This window comes from Mustela nivalis, assembly GCF_964662115.1.
Source record: "Mustela nivalis genome assembly, contig: HAP1_SCAFFOLD_2978, whole genome shotgun sequence".
NCBI lineage: Eukaryota > Metazoa > Chordata > Mammalia > Carnivora > Mustelidae > Mustela > Mustela nivalis.
The window spans coordinates 12,050-26,961 of NW_028133689.1; the positions used below are offsets into that span (position 1 = coordinate 12,050).

The 14,912-nt window shown below is 38.0% G+C and overlaps 1 protein-coding gene across 1 annotated transcript; it reads right to left on the reverse strand.

Moving 5' to 3' along the window:
* Positions 1–666: 666 nt before the first annotated feature.
* Positions 667–14,282, reverse strand: MTO1 (mitochondrial tRNA translation optimization 1; the record flags this gene model as incomplete). Its single annotated transcript, XM_082751350.1, has 9 exons — positions 667–1,204; positions 2,922–3,082; positions 5,528–5,646; positions 9,375–9,546; positions 9,626–9,830; positions 11,377–11,507; positions 11,742–11,932; positions 12,020–12,132; positions 13,962–14,282. Coding segments are annotated over 9 exons (1,575 nt in total), but the record flags the coding sequence as incomplete, so codon positions are not given.
* Between the last annotated feature and the right edge of the window lie 630 nt (positions 14,283–14,912).

The following is a 14,912-nucleotide window of genomic DNA, read 5'->3' on the forward strand; positions in this document are numbered from 1 at the left end:
TTTAATGGAAAGACTAAAATTAGACGAAACATGAAAACTGAGCTACATCCAAGTAGCCATATCTGATTATAGCAACAAGGTGTTTGGCTGCCTCATACCCATAATCAGGCTTAACACATAGACCTATGGCCAGAGTGACTTCAGGGCCCTTGGTGCTGTCTTAAATATCTGCTTTGGCTTGAAGCTGACATGGGAGCTTCTCCCTTGACTGATTCCAGAGATACAAGTTGACATTTCCAGGGATAAGCAAGGCTCTCTGGTCTGCTTGTCTGTATTCATCCTCTAGTCTACACAGAAAGGCTGAGATGTCTGAACCAGCCATCCAAAGGACCCAGGCAGTCATCCCACCCTAAATGTTGTGACAACACAGAATTGAAGTGCTGAAAAGGAAGAGAAATGCCAGCACATTTCAGTTTTTCTGTCACTTCTGACTTAAAAACAGGGAAACACTAGTCAGTTACTATGGATTTGTCTTTAGTGTTAAGAAATCATGGCCATGGGATGCCCGGGTGGCTCAGTCGGTTAAGCGTCTGCCTTCAGCTCAGGTCATGAGATTTTGAGAAGTTGAGATTTTTCTTCAGGTTTAGTTGTGGGTCCACTATTATCTCTCTGATGAATACTGCAGTTACACTAATAGGCTCATTGTAGATTAATGAAGACTATAGATTTTTAAAATATTTTATTTATTTATTTGAGAGAGAGAGAATGAGAGAGAGGGGGGGGGGAGAAGTCAGAGGGAGAAGCAGAATCCCTGCCGAGTAGGGAGCCTGATGTGGTGGTACTTGATCCTGGGACTCCAGGATCATAACCTGAGCTGAAGGCAGTAGCTTAACCAACTGAGTCACCCAGGTGCCCCTGATAAAGACTTTATAACTTTTCTCAGATACATAAAAAAGCACAGTTATAATCTCTGCCCTCTTTATAAATTAGTGACAAATCCATAATAACCTAGTAAGTTTATTTTAATAGGTGCTAAATATAAATACTTCTTATATCCTATCTATACTCTTGTACTACTTAAAAGTCATCTATGAATATAAAGCTATAACTGTCTCTCTTCAAGTCTGTCTGTATCACATAATGATTGATCAGTTCTGGGCAATTCATGCACAGCCATCTGTCTTTGCTGAGAAGTCTTCACAAATCGAAGCAGATTGATGATGGCAGCAGGGGTCACTCCAGGTATACGACTAGCAGCCCCAATCTAAGAATTAAAACCACAAGAGAAACATAAGTGAGCTATGTCAAATCAAATCTATTTTGCTCCTAATAACAATCTGTATATTATAGTTTATAAAATATTTTCAAAACTTATCTTAATGTATCTTCAAAATAACTATAAAGTAGATAAAGGGAATGTGATAATTATTAATACCTTCATTTTACAAATTAGGGAAAATGAGGTTCAGAGAAATTAAAGCTATTTTTCAAAGATCATATAACTAATAGATGTTAGACTACCTAGTTTTTGTTTTCATTAAACTAATGTAACCTCATTAATTGTTGGGCAGTGCTCTATAATCTCATGAATACTTCTGTGGTATATTTTTAAAGTGAAATGTATGAATATTCACTCTATGTGGTATAAATAACTTAATGTCCATTCAGGTCAGGTCAGGTTTAGCTACCAAATGAGTCTGTAACAAATAATCTGTCAGAGCATTTTGTATCCCAGAATTGTGGCTACTGAGTACCTGAAACATGGATAGTATGACTAAAGAGCTGAATTCTGAGTTTTACTTAATTTTAACTAATGCAAATGGGCACATTTAGTTATTGGGCAGTGCAGCCTATGACTATCCATAAAAACATAACTAAAAATGAATAGGATATACAGAGTTATAAAATGGAAGGCCTACATGCTTCCATGTAGTTTCCATGATGACAATCACTAAGAACATCATGTTTATATTGACAGAATCACTCTTCCTTTCAAAAATAATTTTTTTCCAAAAAATTTTAGAGGTTATATTTTTGTTAAATGCCTTTTATTATATTAATCACCCATTTAATACTGCCCAATAAACTATGATACACCATCCATTTTTAAGATACAGTTCAGTTGCAGAAATGTTAAATGTGCATCTCAGAATCAATAAATATAGCCTATCAGTCTTTAAATATTTGTTATTAGAAGTCCAGTACTATGTATTATATAAAATAGTATATAATATATAACACATATATGTATATGTACATATATACAAAACATATATAACATATATATACATAAAATTTTCAGTTTGTTTACAGACATTTACAGATACACGTACATACACACTTATACAGAGCTTGGTGTGAGGGACCTTTTTTTAGGCTCCTCTCTTCTTCCTAGTAGCTTCTAAGCCAATGCTATGGGACTCCTAGGGAGGGATCCAAGCGGTGATTTGAAAACCACTCACATGTATTAACCTAATGTGGGTTCCTTTACATCATTCCTTATACTAGTTTGCACTGTGGTTTAGCACATAGTTGGGATTAGAGAATAACTTTTTTTTTTTTTAAAGATTTTATTTATTTATTTGACAGACAGAGATCACAAGTAGGCAGAGAGGCAGGCAGAGAGAGAGAGAGAGGAAGAAGCAGGCTCCCTGCCGCGCAGAGAGCCCGATGTGGGACTTGATCCCAGGACCCTGGGATCATGACCTGAGCCGAAGGCAGCGGCTTAACCCACTTGAGCCACCCAGGCGCCCCAGGATTAGAGAATAACTTTAACTTAATTTTTCTAGTTATCTATTTAGCATAAGTTTTTTATCTCTCAAGAACAAACCCAATATCTATCATACAAAGAGATATAATTATGAAATAAAAGGGTAGATTTTTTATAATGAAATAAAACCTTAATCATGTGACCACTATAAATCCACGTTTAAAAAATTAAAGCACAGGCTCTGTATAATCCCCACTGCCTGGTTTCTTACCGTTTCTGGGCGACTGAATTGTAGCTTCTCTCGAACTTCGTAAGACAAAGACACATCTCTGAGGGTTAAATAATCTAGGTCTTTTGGCAGCTGGAGAGCTTCATCTTGCTGAACTTCCTTTATTTGTTGTTGCTGATGGAACAACACTGATTCATAAGTGGCTGGTGAACAGAATTAATTACATTAGCATATTCAGACTATATTAACAACTTGTGTTTTTATAGCTTTTTACAATTTATAAAAAGCTTTTGTGTATGTTATGTCATACAACACTTTTCCTAACACCAGGAGATAAATGGCATAAATGCTCCCTTTTGTAGATGAGGAAATTGAGGCTAAATGAGAGGAAGTATCTTGCATACCAACTACAGCATTATGCTTGGCAGTTTACTGCATATGCTTTTTACTTCAAAAATCTGGAAAACTGAGGCACCTGGATGGCTCAGTTAGCTAAGCATCTGCCTTTGGCTCAGGTCATGATCCCTGGGTCCTGGAATTGAGCTCCAGGTTGGACTCCCTGCTCAGTGGGGAGCCTGCTTCTTCCTTTCCCACTCCCCCTGCTTGTGCTCTCTTCCTCTCCCTCTATTTATAAAAAATAAAATATAGATATAAAAATTTAAAATATATATATATATATAAAATTAAAAAAATATATATAGAATTTAGGGGCACCTGGCTAGCTCAGTCAGCCTGTGAATCTTGATCTCAGGGTTGTGAGTTTGAGTCCCACACTGGGTGTAAAGATTACTTAAATAAACTTCAGAAAAAAAAAAAAGAAATATAGGGGCACCTGGGTGACTCAGTGGGTTAAAGCCTCTGCCTTCAGCTCAGGTCATGATCTCAGGGTCCCGGGATGGAGCCCCACATCGGGCTCTCTGCTGGGCAGGAAGCCTGCTTCCCCGTCTCTCTGCCTATATGTGATCTCTGTCTGTATAATCACCACTGCCTGGTTTCTTACCGTTTCTGGATAATTTATTTATTCAAGTAAATAATTTTTTAAAATCTTTGAAAAATTTTAAAAAAATCTTTAAATAAATGAAATATAGAATTTATCACCTGTTCCCAGATGATAACAGCCCGAATGTTCAGTAAGTAATTTTTACTCAATAGAGCAATCATGATGTTGAAATAAAAGGTCAACATTTTTTTTTTTTTTTAAAGATTTTATTTAGGGCACCTGGGTGACTCAGTGGGTTGGGCCGCTGCCTTCGGCTCGGGTCATGATCTCAGGGTCCTGGGATCGAGTCCCACATCGGGCTCTCTGCTCAGCGGGGAGCCTGCTTCCTCCTCTCTCTCTCTCTGCCTGCCTCTCTGCCTACTTGTGATCTCTCTCTGTCAAAGAAATAAAATCTTAAAAAAAAAAAAAGATTTTATTTATTTGTGAGAGAGAGAGTGCACGCACAACCAGGGGGAACAGCAGACAGAGGGAGAGGTAGGCTCCCCACTGAGCAAGGAGCCTGATTAGGGATTTGATCCCAGAACCCTGGGATTATGACCTGAGCCAAAGGTAGACACCTAATCAACTGAGCCACCCAGATATCCCTGTCAACATTATTTCTTATACATTAGTATAAGTATAGTGTCTGGTCACTTGGAATATGATTCTAAAGTTTTGGTGAGTTTCTCTTTGTTTCTAGACTTCTGTTAAGTTGCATGGTGGGATGATAGGTAGCAATTGGGTCATCCTATATGTACAGCCAAAGCTTAGCAAAGTGACAGATCTCTGGAACTGAAAGAAAATGCCATTGCTAGAAGGAATGCAGAATTCTTACCACCTTGGCTGGTCTCCACAGAATTTAAAGCCCTTTCCTATTTGAACAGTACATCATTATCCAACTTTTCCTACCCTTCTCCCCAGCTCTTTCTGTTCCCTGCCTTTTTCTCAAATAATTTGCCACCCCAGGAAAAAACATCTACTACAATGCAAAAGCTGATATGATTCTCAGTATTTTTATGTCTGGAATTTTTCACAATGAAAATCTTAAAAAAATAGAGTACAACTACAAAGTCGTCTGTAGTTTGATGGCCAGTACACTGACCGAGAGAATGAGAGCATGATATATGTTATAATGTACAGGGGCAGGCTCTAATTTGCCTGATACAAAATAAGTATTTTAATGGTAACTCTACCATTAAAATTCCAGTATATTGTTAAATATAACATTATAATTTTGTTATTGTTAAATGCCATTATAATTCCAGTATATTGTTAAAGCCAAAGACTATAATTTTTCTCACTGGCAGAACATTGGATGGGGAAAATATAAAAGGTAAGGGGAAAAAAAAGTTACGTGTTTTGTATTTTTTTGATTTGGGGTGTTATTTTTTGTAAACCTTATAGAATTTCCCAAACTTGGAACGTGCTCACAAATTACCTAGGGATCTTACTAAAATGCAGATGCTTACTTAGTGGGTTTGAAGTAGACTATGAGAATCTGTATTCCTAACAAGCTCCCATGTATTGCAATGCTTCTAGCCTGCGATCCCCACTCTGAATAGCAAAGAGCCCAAAGACTATGCTAACGTAGAACTCTTTCTTGAATCTGCTGTCCATTCATAATGGAAATAGAACATATAGGCATGTAAAGTAAAAAATTATTTTCTACCTTCTATTTTCAGCCTTTCAGCTAGCTCTCTACATTTAATGTACTTCTTCAAAGGCTCTGGAACAGCCTTGGCTAACAACTTCATGTCAACTTCTTCATACTTCAGAACATCTAGAGCTCTGCAAATACACAAAAGTTTCATTAGCATAGGGGTCAAAAAAAAAAAAAATACAAAACCCCAGAACAAAACATAGGGGTCTGTATCATGTAAGCCAGATTAAGAACAAAATTCCTTGGAAATAATGCCAAATCTCAGAATTAACACAAATATCAAAAGATACACTCCTAATTCTTTGCAAGCACAGTGAGTAAATGCAGTAGATCTGCAACACAGGAGAACCTCAATAAGACTAGTTTGTAATTCTCCCCAACTCCTTTCCTTTATCATGAGAAATAAGTTGTTGGTAAAGGTTGCATTAGTATAATCCTTGTGCTCTCCCTTTCTTGTAAGGACAAAATATCCTCTGATAACAACGGTTTGAATTCCCTAAGAATTTACATCTAAGTCATGTTGAATCCCATGTCCAATGAAGGAGTCACCCTCTTTCATGCTCGAAACCAGCTGAAGATCTCTTCCTTGCATTTGCAGAACTCCCCAAGTAAGAATGAGAGGCCCCTTCCTAAATGTTTTAAATATCTGCAAAACAAACTGATGAAAATGATAGTCCAGGGTTCCTAAGTATTCTTCCAGTCAGATATTTTTTTAATTTAGTATAATCTCCATTTTAATTTTTACGGATTAGAAACTTCAGGCAGCTAATTCTCAGTTCAATTTCCACTACTCTGGTTAGACTAAGGCCTCCTGAGTCAAAGCAAGAGGAGAGGAGAACAATCAATATGTGCAGCGAAGAGACAACTGCTAAAATTCCCAGGCAACTTACATGGCTCACCAAGAGAACATGCCTCAGTATAAATGTTAACAGGTAGATCAGGTGAGATTTGCAATAACTTGACTCATTGACACTTGTTAAGATCCAAAGTTCTTGGTGCTCCTTTGGCCAATTTAATCCCTTTCATACTGAATTCAGGTAATAAAATTTTAAAAAGAAATAAACTACAGAATATACTGGAACACAACTGACTAACCAAAAAGGCATTCTCTGGGAATCTAGCAAGATGGTGACGACCTCAAAGAAAAGCCCTTGACCATACAACTTAAAAAAGAAATATTTTTTCAAGATCTTATTTATTTGGGGGAGAGAGAGACAGCAGAGTGGGAGTGGGGAGAGGGAGAAACAGACTCCCCGCTGAACAAGGAGCCCAATGTGGGACTCAGTCCCAGGATCCCGGGATCCTGACCTGAGCTGAAAGCAGAGGTTTAACGACTGCGCCACCCTGGCACCCCCAACTTAAACATTTTTTTTTAAATAATGTATTTTCTGTTCTCAGGTCCAAACTTCAAGACCTGCTTTGAATCAAGCCTAAGTCTCAGAGTTCAGAGTTCTGGCACAGTGAGGACAAGTTAGCACACCTCAACAGAACACAAGAGAAAATCTAACACATCAGTCTATTTTCCTATAATCCTGATAGGAAATGTGTATGCAGTTACTTATGTATTTCTTCTGTTAAAATGTCTGTTCAAAGTCTGGTTCAACATGTGAGTACTTGGCACAGAGCCTAGTATGTACACAGTAAATGCAATAAATTAGTTTGGTAAAAGCTGCTAGACTTTTCATTCATATTTTTATTCACTGATTAGCATTTTAGACTGTGTTAAAAACAATCATGTGCCCTGCTGGCAATGTTACACATTAATCACATTTAATGCAAATTCTACTTATATAAATTTGAAATAGTATAGTATTTGTCAAAACAAACATGATGTTTTAAGTTCTTTGCACAGAGTCCAAAATAATGTGAGCCTTTCTAAATTTAAACAAACACCAGAAATATTGAGTGGATAACAAACTATATACTACTATCATCTTCCAGTGCTACTTAGCTGGTAAATATATCTACTGTCCTCACTTGTCAATCTGGCTGTCACTTCTTCTTCTTCTTCTTCTTCTTTTTTTTTTTTTTTAGATTTTATTTATTTTGTCATAGAGAGAGAAGCGAGAGCAAGCACGGGCAGACAGAGTGGCAGGCAGAGGCAGAGGGAGAAGCAGGCTCCCCGCCAAGCAAGGAGCCCAATGTGGGGCTTGATCCCAGGACGCCGGGATCATGACCTGAGCCAAAGGTAGCCGCTTAACCAACTGAGCCATCCAGGCGTCCCTGGCTGTCACTTCTATGAATAAGATTTCCTGGCTTGGGTGACTACAATGCAGGTTCTTAAACACTTACTGTTACTATAATTAAAAAGTGCTTAAAGTCCTCTAACAGTAGTGTCAGTGCTTTGGGAAATTCCTGTGAAAATGAAAACTTGGGAATAGAAGTCACAAATGATAAGACACCGTGATGAGATAAAGTCAAACAATAACTCATTATGCCAGGCTGGTGACTGGCATTATGCTTAGTCAAGGAGAGAGCAAGATTAGAGATAATAAAAAGCAGCATTAAAACGGGTACACCTTTAAGTCCATAAAATCTCTCACAAGGAAAATGGTGTTTGAAAAAAAAAGGAAAAATAGAAAAGAAAAATATATTGGAGACATAGCTCCAAGATTAATGCCACCATATTAGCTCCTAAGCTACAGTGTTTTTATTATTATTTTTAAAATATTTTATTTATTTATTTGACAGACAGAGATCACAAGTAGGCAGGGAAACAGGCAGAGAAAGAGGAGGAAGCAGGCTCTCCACGGAGCAGAGAGCATGATGCAGGGCTCAATCCCAGGGCCCTGGGATCATGACCAGAGCCGAAGGCAGAGGCTTTATTAACCCACTGAGCCACCAGGCGCCCCTACAGTGTTTTCAGATTTATGTTTTCTGGGCACCTCCCCAACCAAATTAGGTTACAGTTTTTTAAAAGGGAAAAATGAGTGGTAAAATATGCAGATTTTGAACTATATAATGTCCATAGGAATGTATCTATGAAGCAAAAGCTCTAAATTAATGTCCTTTAGATTCAGAGTCCATATAACCAGAATGATAAAAGCAAGGACAAAAAACCCCTAACATGTAGAAAGGAAATCTGCTAGTAAGTCCACAGAATTAAAAATACTCTGTTTAAAAGAGGCTTTTGTGGCTCAGTCAGTAGGGTGTCTCACTCTTCGTTTAGGCTCAGGTTATGATCTCAAGAGTCGTGAAATTGAGCCCTGAGTTGGGCTCCATGCTCAGTGCAGAATCTGCCTGAGATTCTCTCCCCTTGCCTCTCCCCACCCTCACATGTGCGTACTCTCTCTCCTTCTAAAATAAATAAGTTAAAAAAAAAAGAGGTTTGCAATTATTCCATACTTATAAAAGAAGGCTGATTAACAGTGTTTCTTGGTTTGTACCCTCTAAATTGCAGGAAAGCCAGAAGAACTCAATGGGAGCCTCAGAAATATTATATAAAAAAATAATTTAGAATCATATATATTTTTAATACTGAATGAAGAGATGATTTACATCTAAAGGATTTTGAAAAGAAGCCAAGAGTAAGCTAAATTCATTTAAAATGGGGAATCCAGGGCGCCTGGGTGGCTCAGTAGGTTAAGCCTCTGCCTTTGGCTCAGGTCATGATCTCGAGGTCCTGGGATTGAGCCCCACATCAGGCTCTCTGCTCAGCGGGGAGCCTGCCTCCCCGCTCTCTGCCTGCCTCTATGCCTACTTGTGATCTTTCTCTCTCTGTCAAATAAATAAATAAATAAATCTTTAAAAAAAGGGGGAGGGGGGGATCAAAAAAAAGGGAACCTGCAAGTAATATCTCTGAAACAATCTCACTTTTCTGTAAAAAGTGAAAAAAATCTACATTAAAAGTGCATACCTGAGAGGCAGACTTTTCCCAATACTTATAGAAGCCTCTGGAATTAATTTTTTCCATTTAGAACTTGAAAACTCAATGGATTTTAGCACAGAAATGCCTTCTTCCAAAGAAGTCTTCATCGTAGAAGCTCTTTCATATCGTTGTTGGGACACACAGCCAACCTCCTTATACCCTAGAAGAGGAGGGGAAAGAATATAATAAGAGGTTTTCAGGAAAAGTAAACCTGGTTGTAGGACCCAGTGAGGAGTTACCTCGGAACGTGAGCCTGCTGTCGGCATTATCAGGGCGCAGTGACAGACGGAATTCTGCGCGGCTTGTAAACATGCGGTAGGGTTCATTGGTACCCAGCGTGGTGAGGTCATCAATCAAGACCCCTATGTAGCCTTCTGTTCGGCTGATGACAAAAGGAGGCTTGCGTTTGACCCGAAGACTTGCATTGATTCCAGCTATCACACCCTACAAGAGGACTGAAATGTTTAAAAGGCCATTATGAACTGAATAAAGAGCTACCCTAGTCAGAACACTACCTGGAAAAAACAGCATTGGGTAGTAAGAAAGCAGGCACTGCCCAAAAGAGAGAATAGACAGAGAAAATGTGATATGTATTCAAAAGCAGAATACAGGTAATGTGCCACTTTAGAATGCTCTGTTTCACTGTTTTCAAAAATACTTAACATAAGCTTTAGGTGGGCTAATCTATTTTTTAAAATCCACCCATAGAACTCTTCTAGCCTTTTCCCACTTACAAGTAAAAATAACATAACTTCTCACTTAAGAGGAATATGATAATTTGCAATAAAATTATGTTGAAGGAACTAATTTTCTTTTTCAAAAAATTTCAGGGTAGCCTGGCTGGCTCAGTCAGGAGAGCATGCAACTCTTTTTTCTTTTTTTTTTTTAAAAGATTATTTATTTATTTATTTGACAGAGAGAGAGAGATCACAAGTAGGCAGAGAGGCAGGCAGAGAGAGAGAGAGAGGAGGAAGCAGGCTCCCTGCTGAGCAGAGAGCCCGATGCGGGACTTGATCCCAGGACCCTGAGATCATGACCTGAGCCGAAGGTAGCGGCTTAACCCACTGAGCCACCCAGGCGCCCGAGCATGCAACTCTTAATCTTGGGGTTATTAAGTGTGAGCCCCCACACTGGGTATAGAGATAGCTTAAAAATAAATTATTAAAAAAAATTTCAGGGTGCCTAGGTGGCTCAGTTGATTAAGTAACTGCCTTTCCCTCAGGTCAGGATCCTGGAGTCTCAGGATCGAGGCCTGCATGGGCTCCCTGCTCACCAGGGAGTCTGCTTCTCCCTCTGACCTTCCCCTTCTCATGCTCTCTCTCATTCTCACTCTTGCAAATAAATAAATAAATAAATAAATAAATAAAATCTCTACAAAAAAATTTCAAAATAGGGATGCCTGGGAGTCTCATTTGGTTGAGCATCTGCCTTTGGCTCAAGTTATGATACCAGAGTCCTGGGATCAAGTCCCACACCATTGGCAAGGAATCTGCTTCTCCCGCTGCCTGCCTCTCACCCCTGCTTGTGTGCTCTCTCTCTCTGGCAAATAAATAAATAAACAAAACCTTAAAAAATTTTTCAAAATACAGTAAATCTTATCAACTATGATATCAGACCTTGGAACTCATAAAAGAGAATTAAAACCACAAGTGTTTAGCAAAGCATAAGGAATATAGTCAAAGATACTGTAAGAGGGATGTAACAGCTACATTTGTGGGGAACATAGCATAATGCATAAACTTGTCAAATGACTCAGTTGTATACTTGAAACTGTGTGTCAACTACATGCAAATAAAAAAAGAAAAAAAAACATAACCCACAAGTGTTTTTTAAATTCTACTGATATAGTAGCCATCCCTGTACACCCTGAAACATTACAATTTATGACCTGTATCTAAGATCTCTATAGTTATCACAACAGAAATTAAAAGGAGGAACACCAGTTAAATAGTCCTTTTCTGTTTATAGTAACATTTGAACAACTGCTTACTTGAGCTGCAGCTTCCTCATAACCAGTAGTGCCATTTATCTGGCCAGCGAAGAAGAGCCGTTGCACCAAATGAGTCTCAAGAGAAGGAGTGATCTGACGGGGGTCTAAATAATCATACTGAACACCATAGCCTGACCAAAAAATAAATGATACAAAATAAGTAAAACTCAAGCTGGGTTTATCTCAAAGTAGAGATGCAAAGATTGTCATTAAATGTTCTTGAAAAACAGAGAATATTTTAAATGCATAGATGTTGGGCTTTGTCTTCTGAGGCTCTAGGCATCTATGAGTGTAGTGAAGACCTCCTCACTGTCTGCTAAAGCAATGCTGAGCTCATATGGAAGGGCAGCTGTGGTTCTCTTTACCTGGCTGAATCATTTTAGCTTTCTCTAAGCCTTTGATGCACGTGATCATTTTCTCTTGTAATTCAGCCGGTAGTGTCACAGATAACCCTTGGGGGTAGATGAGGTCAGAATCCATTCCTTCAGGTTCCAGCCAAATCTGATGTAGACGGTTTGGAAAACGCAAAACCTTTGATTCAATGGATGGACAGTATCTAGAGCAGGACAATGAAATTTAAAAATTTAATGAAGCAAACAAAAGAGGGTTGACAGCGTTCCTTAAAGTAATGTTTTGTTCTTACCGGGGTCCTCTTGTAGTCTCCTTAATGTGACTATTAAGGTGAAGGTTCTCAAGGACAATCTCATCCACTCTAGGGTTGGTGTGAGTCAAGTAACATGGCAGCTGATCTTCTGGCTAAAATATAGGAACTATTTATAACAATGTTGGCTTCTTGACTATTTGCCTTTAACTCAAATAAATTACACATATGATATGCACTTACTTTTAAACCTATGCATAATGCTGGATACTACTAATTAAGTATTCTTGCCCCAAACAACCCAAAAGATGAACCTAAACTTAAAAAAGCTTCTAGATCTACCAGTTTATAGAAAATATAGAAAATGGAAGAAAATATTTAAGGCACCAGAAGGGAGAAATCTAGAATGTGGGAAATTCTAGAGAACAGATGACTCTTGTTTCTTCCACATAGAAATTAAAAAAAAAAAAAAAAAAAGGAACTGTTGTTATAAGGCATATCATCCAACTCAATGTATGGTCCTTTTTGTCCTTATTTTCTGGGTGTGATAATGGTATTGTAGCTGGTTTGTTTGTTTGTTTGATTTTTTTACAAAGTTCTCATCTGTTAAAGACCTATACCAAAGTATTTGTAAGTGAAATGATGTGATATTTGGGGCTGTAGCTTTAAAACTTCACAAGAAGTCAGGATGGCTTGGTGGCTCAGTAGGTTGAACAACTGCCTTCAGCTCAGGTCAGATCCCAGGAGCCTGGGACTGGGTTCTGCACTGCGCTCCCTGCTCAGTGAGAAGCCTGCTTCTCTCTCTGCCTGCCGCTTCCCCTGCTTATGCACACTTTCTCTCTCTCTGACAAGGACATAAAATCTTGAAAAACAAAAAACAAAAACTTCACAAGAAGAGAGTGTTAAGAAAAGATGAAACAGGAATGCCAGAAAATGTTACTTTTTGAAACTGGGTGATACTATTTTTTTCTACTTTCCATAAACTTGAAATTTTATAATAAACAGTTTAAAAATACACACACTAAGGAAGTAGCATCACAATTTACATTTTACCAATGCAAGAATATAAAAGCAACTTGCTCATGACAGCAGACTATTTGGAGCCACTTATCAAGATAACACCCACCAGAAACTAGGACCACCAATTATTAGTCCTCTCTTCTAAACACACAATATGCCTTTTTTTTTTTTTTAAATAAATCCAAAGGTAAGCAAAAAAGTAGCCTGTATTCTTCAAAATTACCAGTGACATGAAAGACTAAGTAATGGTTCCAGATCAAAGAGAAATGACAATTAAATACTATACTTTTTCCTGGATTGGAAAAAAAAAAGGTTGCTAGTAAAGAACAATATTGGGACAATCAGCAAATCTGTCTATGAATTATATTTATATTAGATAACAGCATTGTATCAGTGTTTAACTCCCCAAATTTCATTACTACAATGAGGTAATGTAAGAGCATGTCTCTGTGCTTAGTTGAAATCCATACTCAAGTATGTAGAAGTAAAGGGTCATGATCTCTACAACTTATAGTCAAATGTTCTGGAAAAAGAAAAGAATAAAGATAAATGTCTATATTACATTTTTATAGATTAAATATATATGTATATCTCTATTAGAGATAAATGTGGCAAAATATTAACAGTCCGGTGAACTTCATTGGTTTACAAGAGTTTGTTTTAATGATCTTGCAATGTTTATGTAGGTCTGAAACTGTTTCAAAAGTTTAAATTGACAAAATTACTGAAGTAATGAAATTTAAAAACTTACAGAAACACCCAAGTAGCCAAATTAGCTAATCCTTTTAAAGATCCTGTTTTTGCACCCTAAGCAACAGGAATGTAAGGTGACTTGTGAAGGAATGAAGGGAGGCAGGGAAGAAGAGAGAAGGGAGGAAAAGAGGGATGGAGGGAGAGTTAGGCTACCTTCTCCTGTGAATACCCACAGCCGCCTGTAAAGTCAAGTTTTCGTAAATTATCTTACCTTAATCCACACTGTCTCATTGATAAAACTGAATGGTATGGATGGATTATCTGGTGTCTGCTTGTTTAGAATGCTGAAATTAATGGACTCTTTGGCAATTCGGGGTGGAGTCCCAGTCTTCAATCTTCCCACCACAAACCCCAACTTCTCCAGAGTCTGAGCCAGCCCTATGGAAGGCTGATCTCCTAAACGCCCCGCGGGATGCGTCTCCAATCCGATTACAATCACGCCTCTCAGGAACGTGCCGGTAGTCAGAACCACACTCTCTGCATGTACTGTGCTTCCATCCGCTAAAGGATAAGAAAGAGTAAAAACTGTGACCTGTTATCATGGATCTAATTGAAATGTGCCTATTTTACATGAGAACTACAGAGAAAATGTGTCTTTGGAAACTTGAAAAAGAATTTTAAATGAGTAAGAAGGCTACATGTTATTAATACCAAGAATCCAAGACAGCTGGGAGAGAGAACATAACAACATATAAAAACTAGTTCACATCCTCCTAAAATCAAATCAGTACTGAAAAGTTAGTCTCAGTTAATTTTTAGAATTAATTTTAGACTCCTGGTTAAATATGACAGACTACCTCACATGATTTTTTTCTACCTCCTAAAACGCCAAGAAAATGAAATAAAGGGACAGAAAAAAGGCATAAACCCAAAAGGACAACTAATGGGAAAGAACTTGTCAAAAGATGAGAACTTTCAAAATATTTTCATAAGACAGAGAGCAGATGAAAGAGCAATAACTAACCCAGCAGAGGCGAGAAGAATACAACTCAAGAATCTGAGGAGAACGCACCAATGAAAATTAAACGATTTGCTCTGCAAAGCTGCAAACTGGAGAACTGAGAATGAGAACTGAGGAATGTAGGAACAAAGGAGGCTGAAAATGAGAGAAATAGTTAAATCTATATAGAAAGGTTTTGTATTCCTATCTTATAGGAAAATG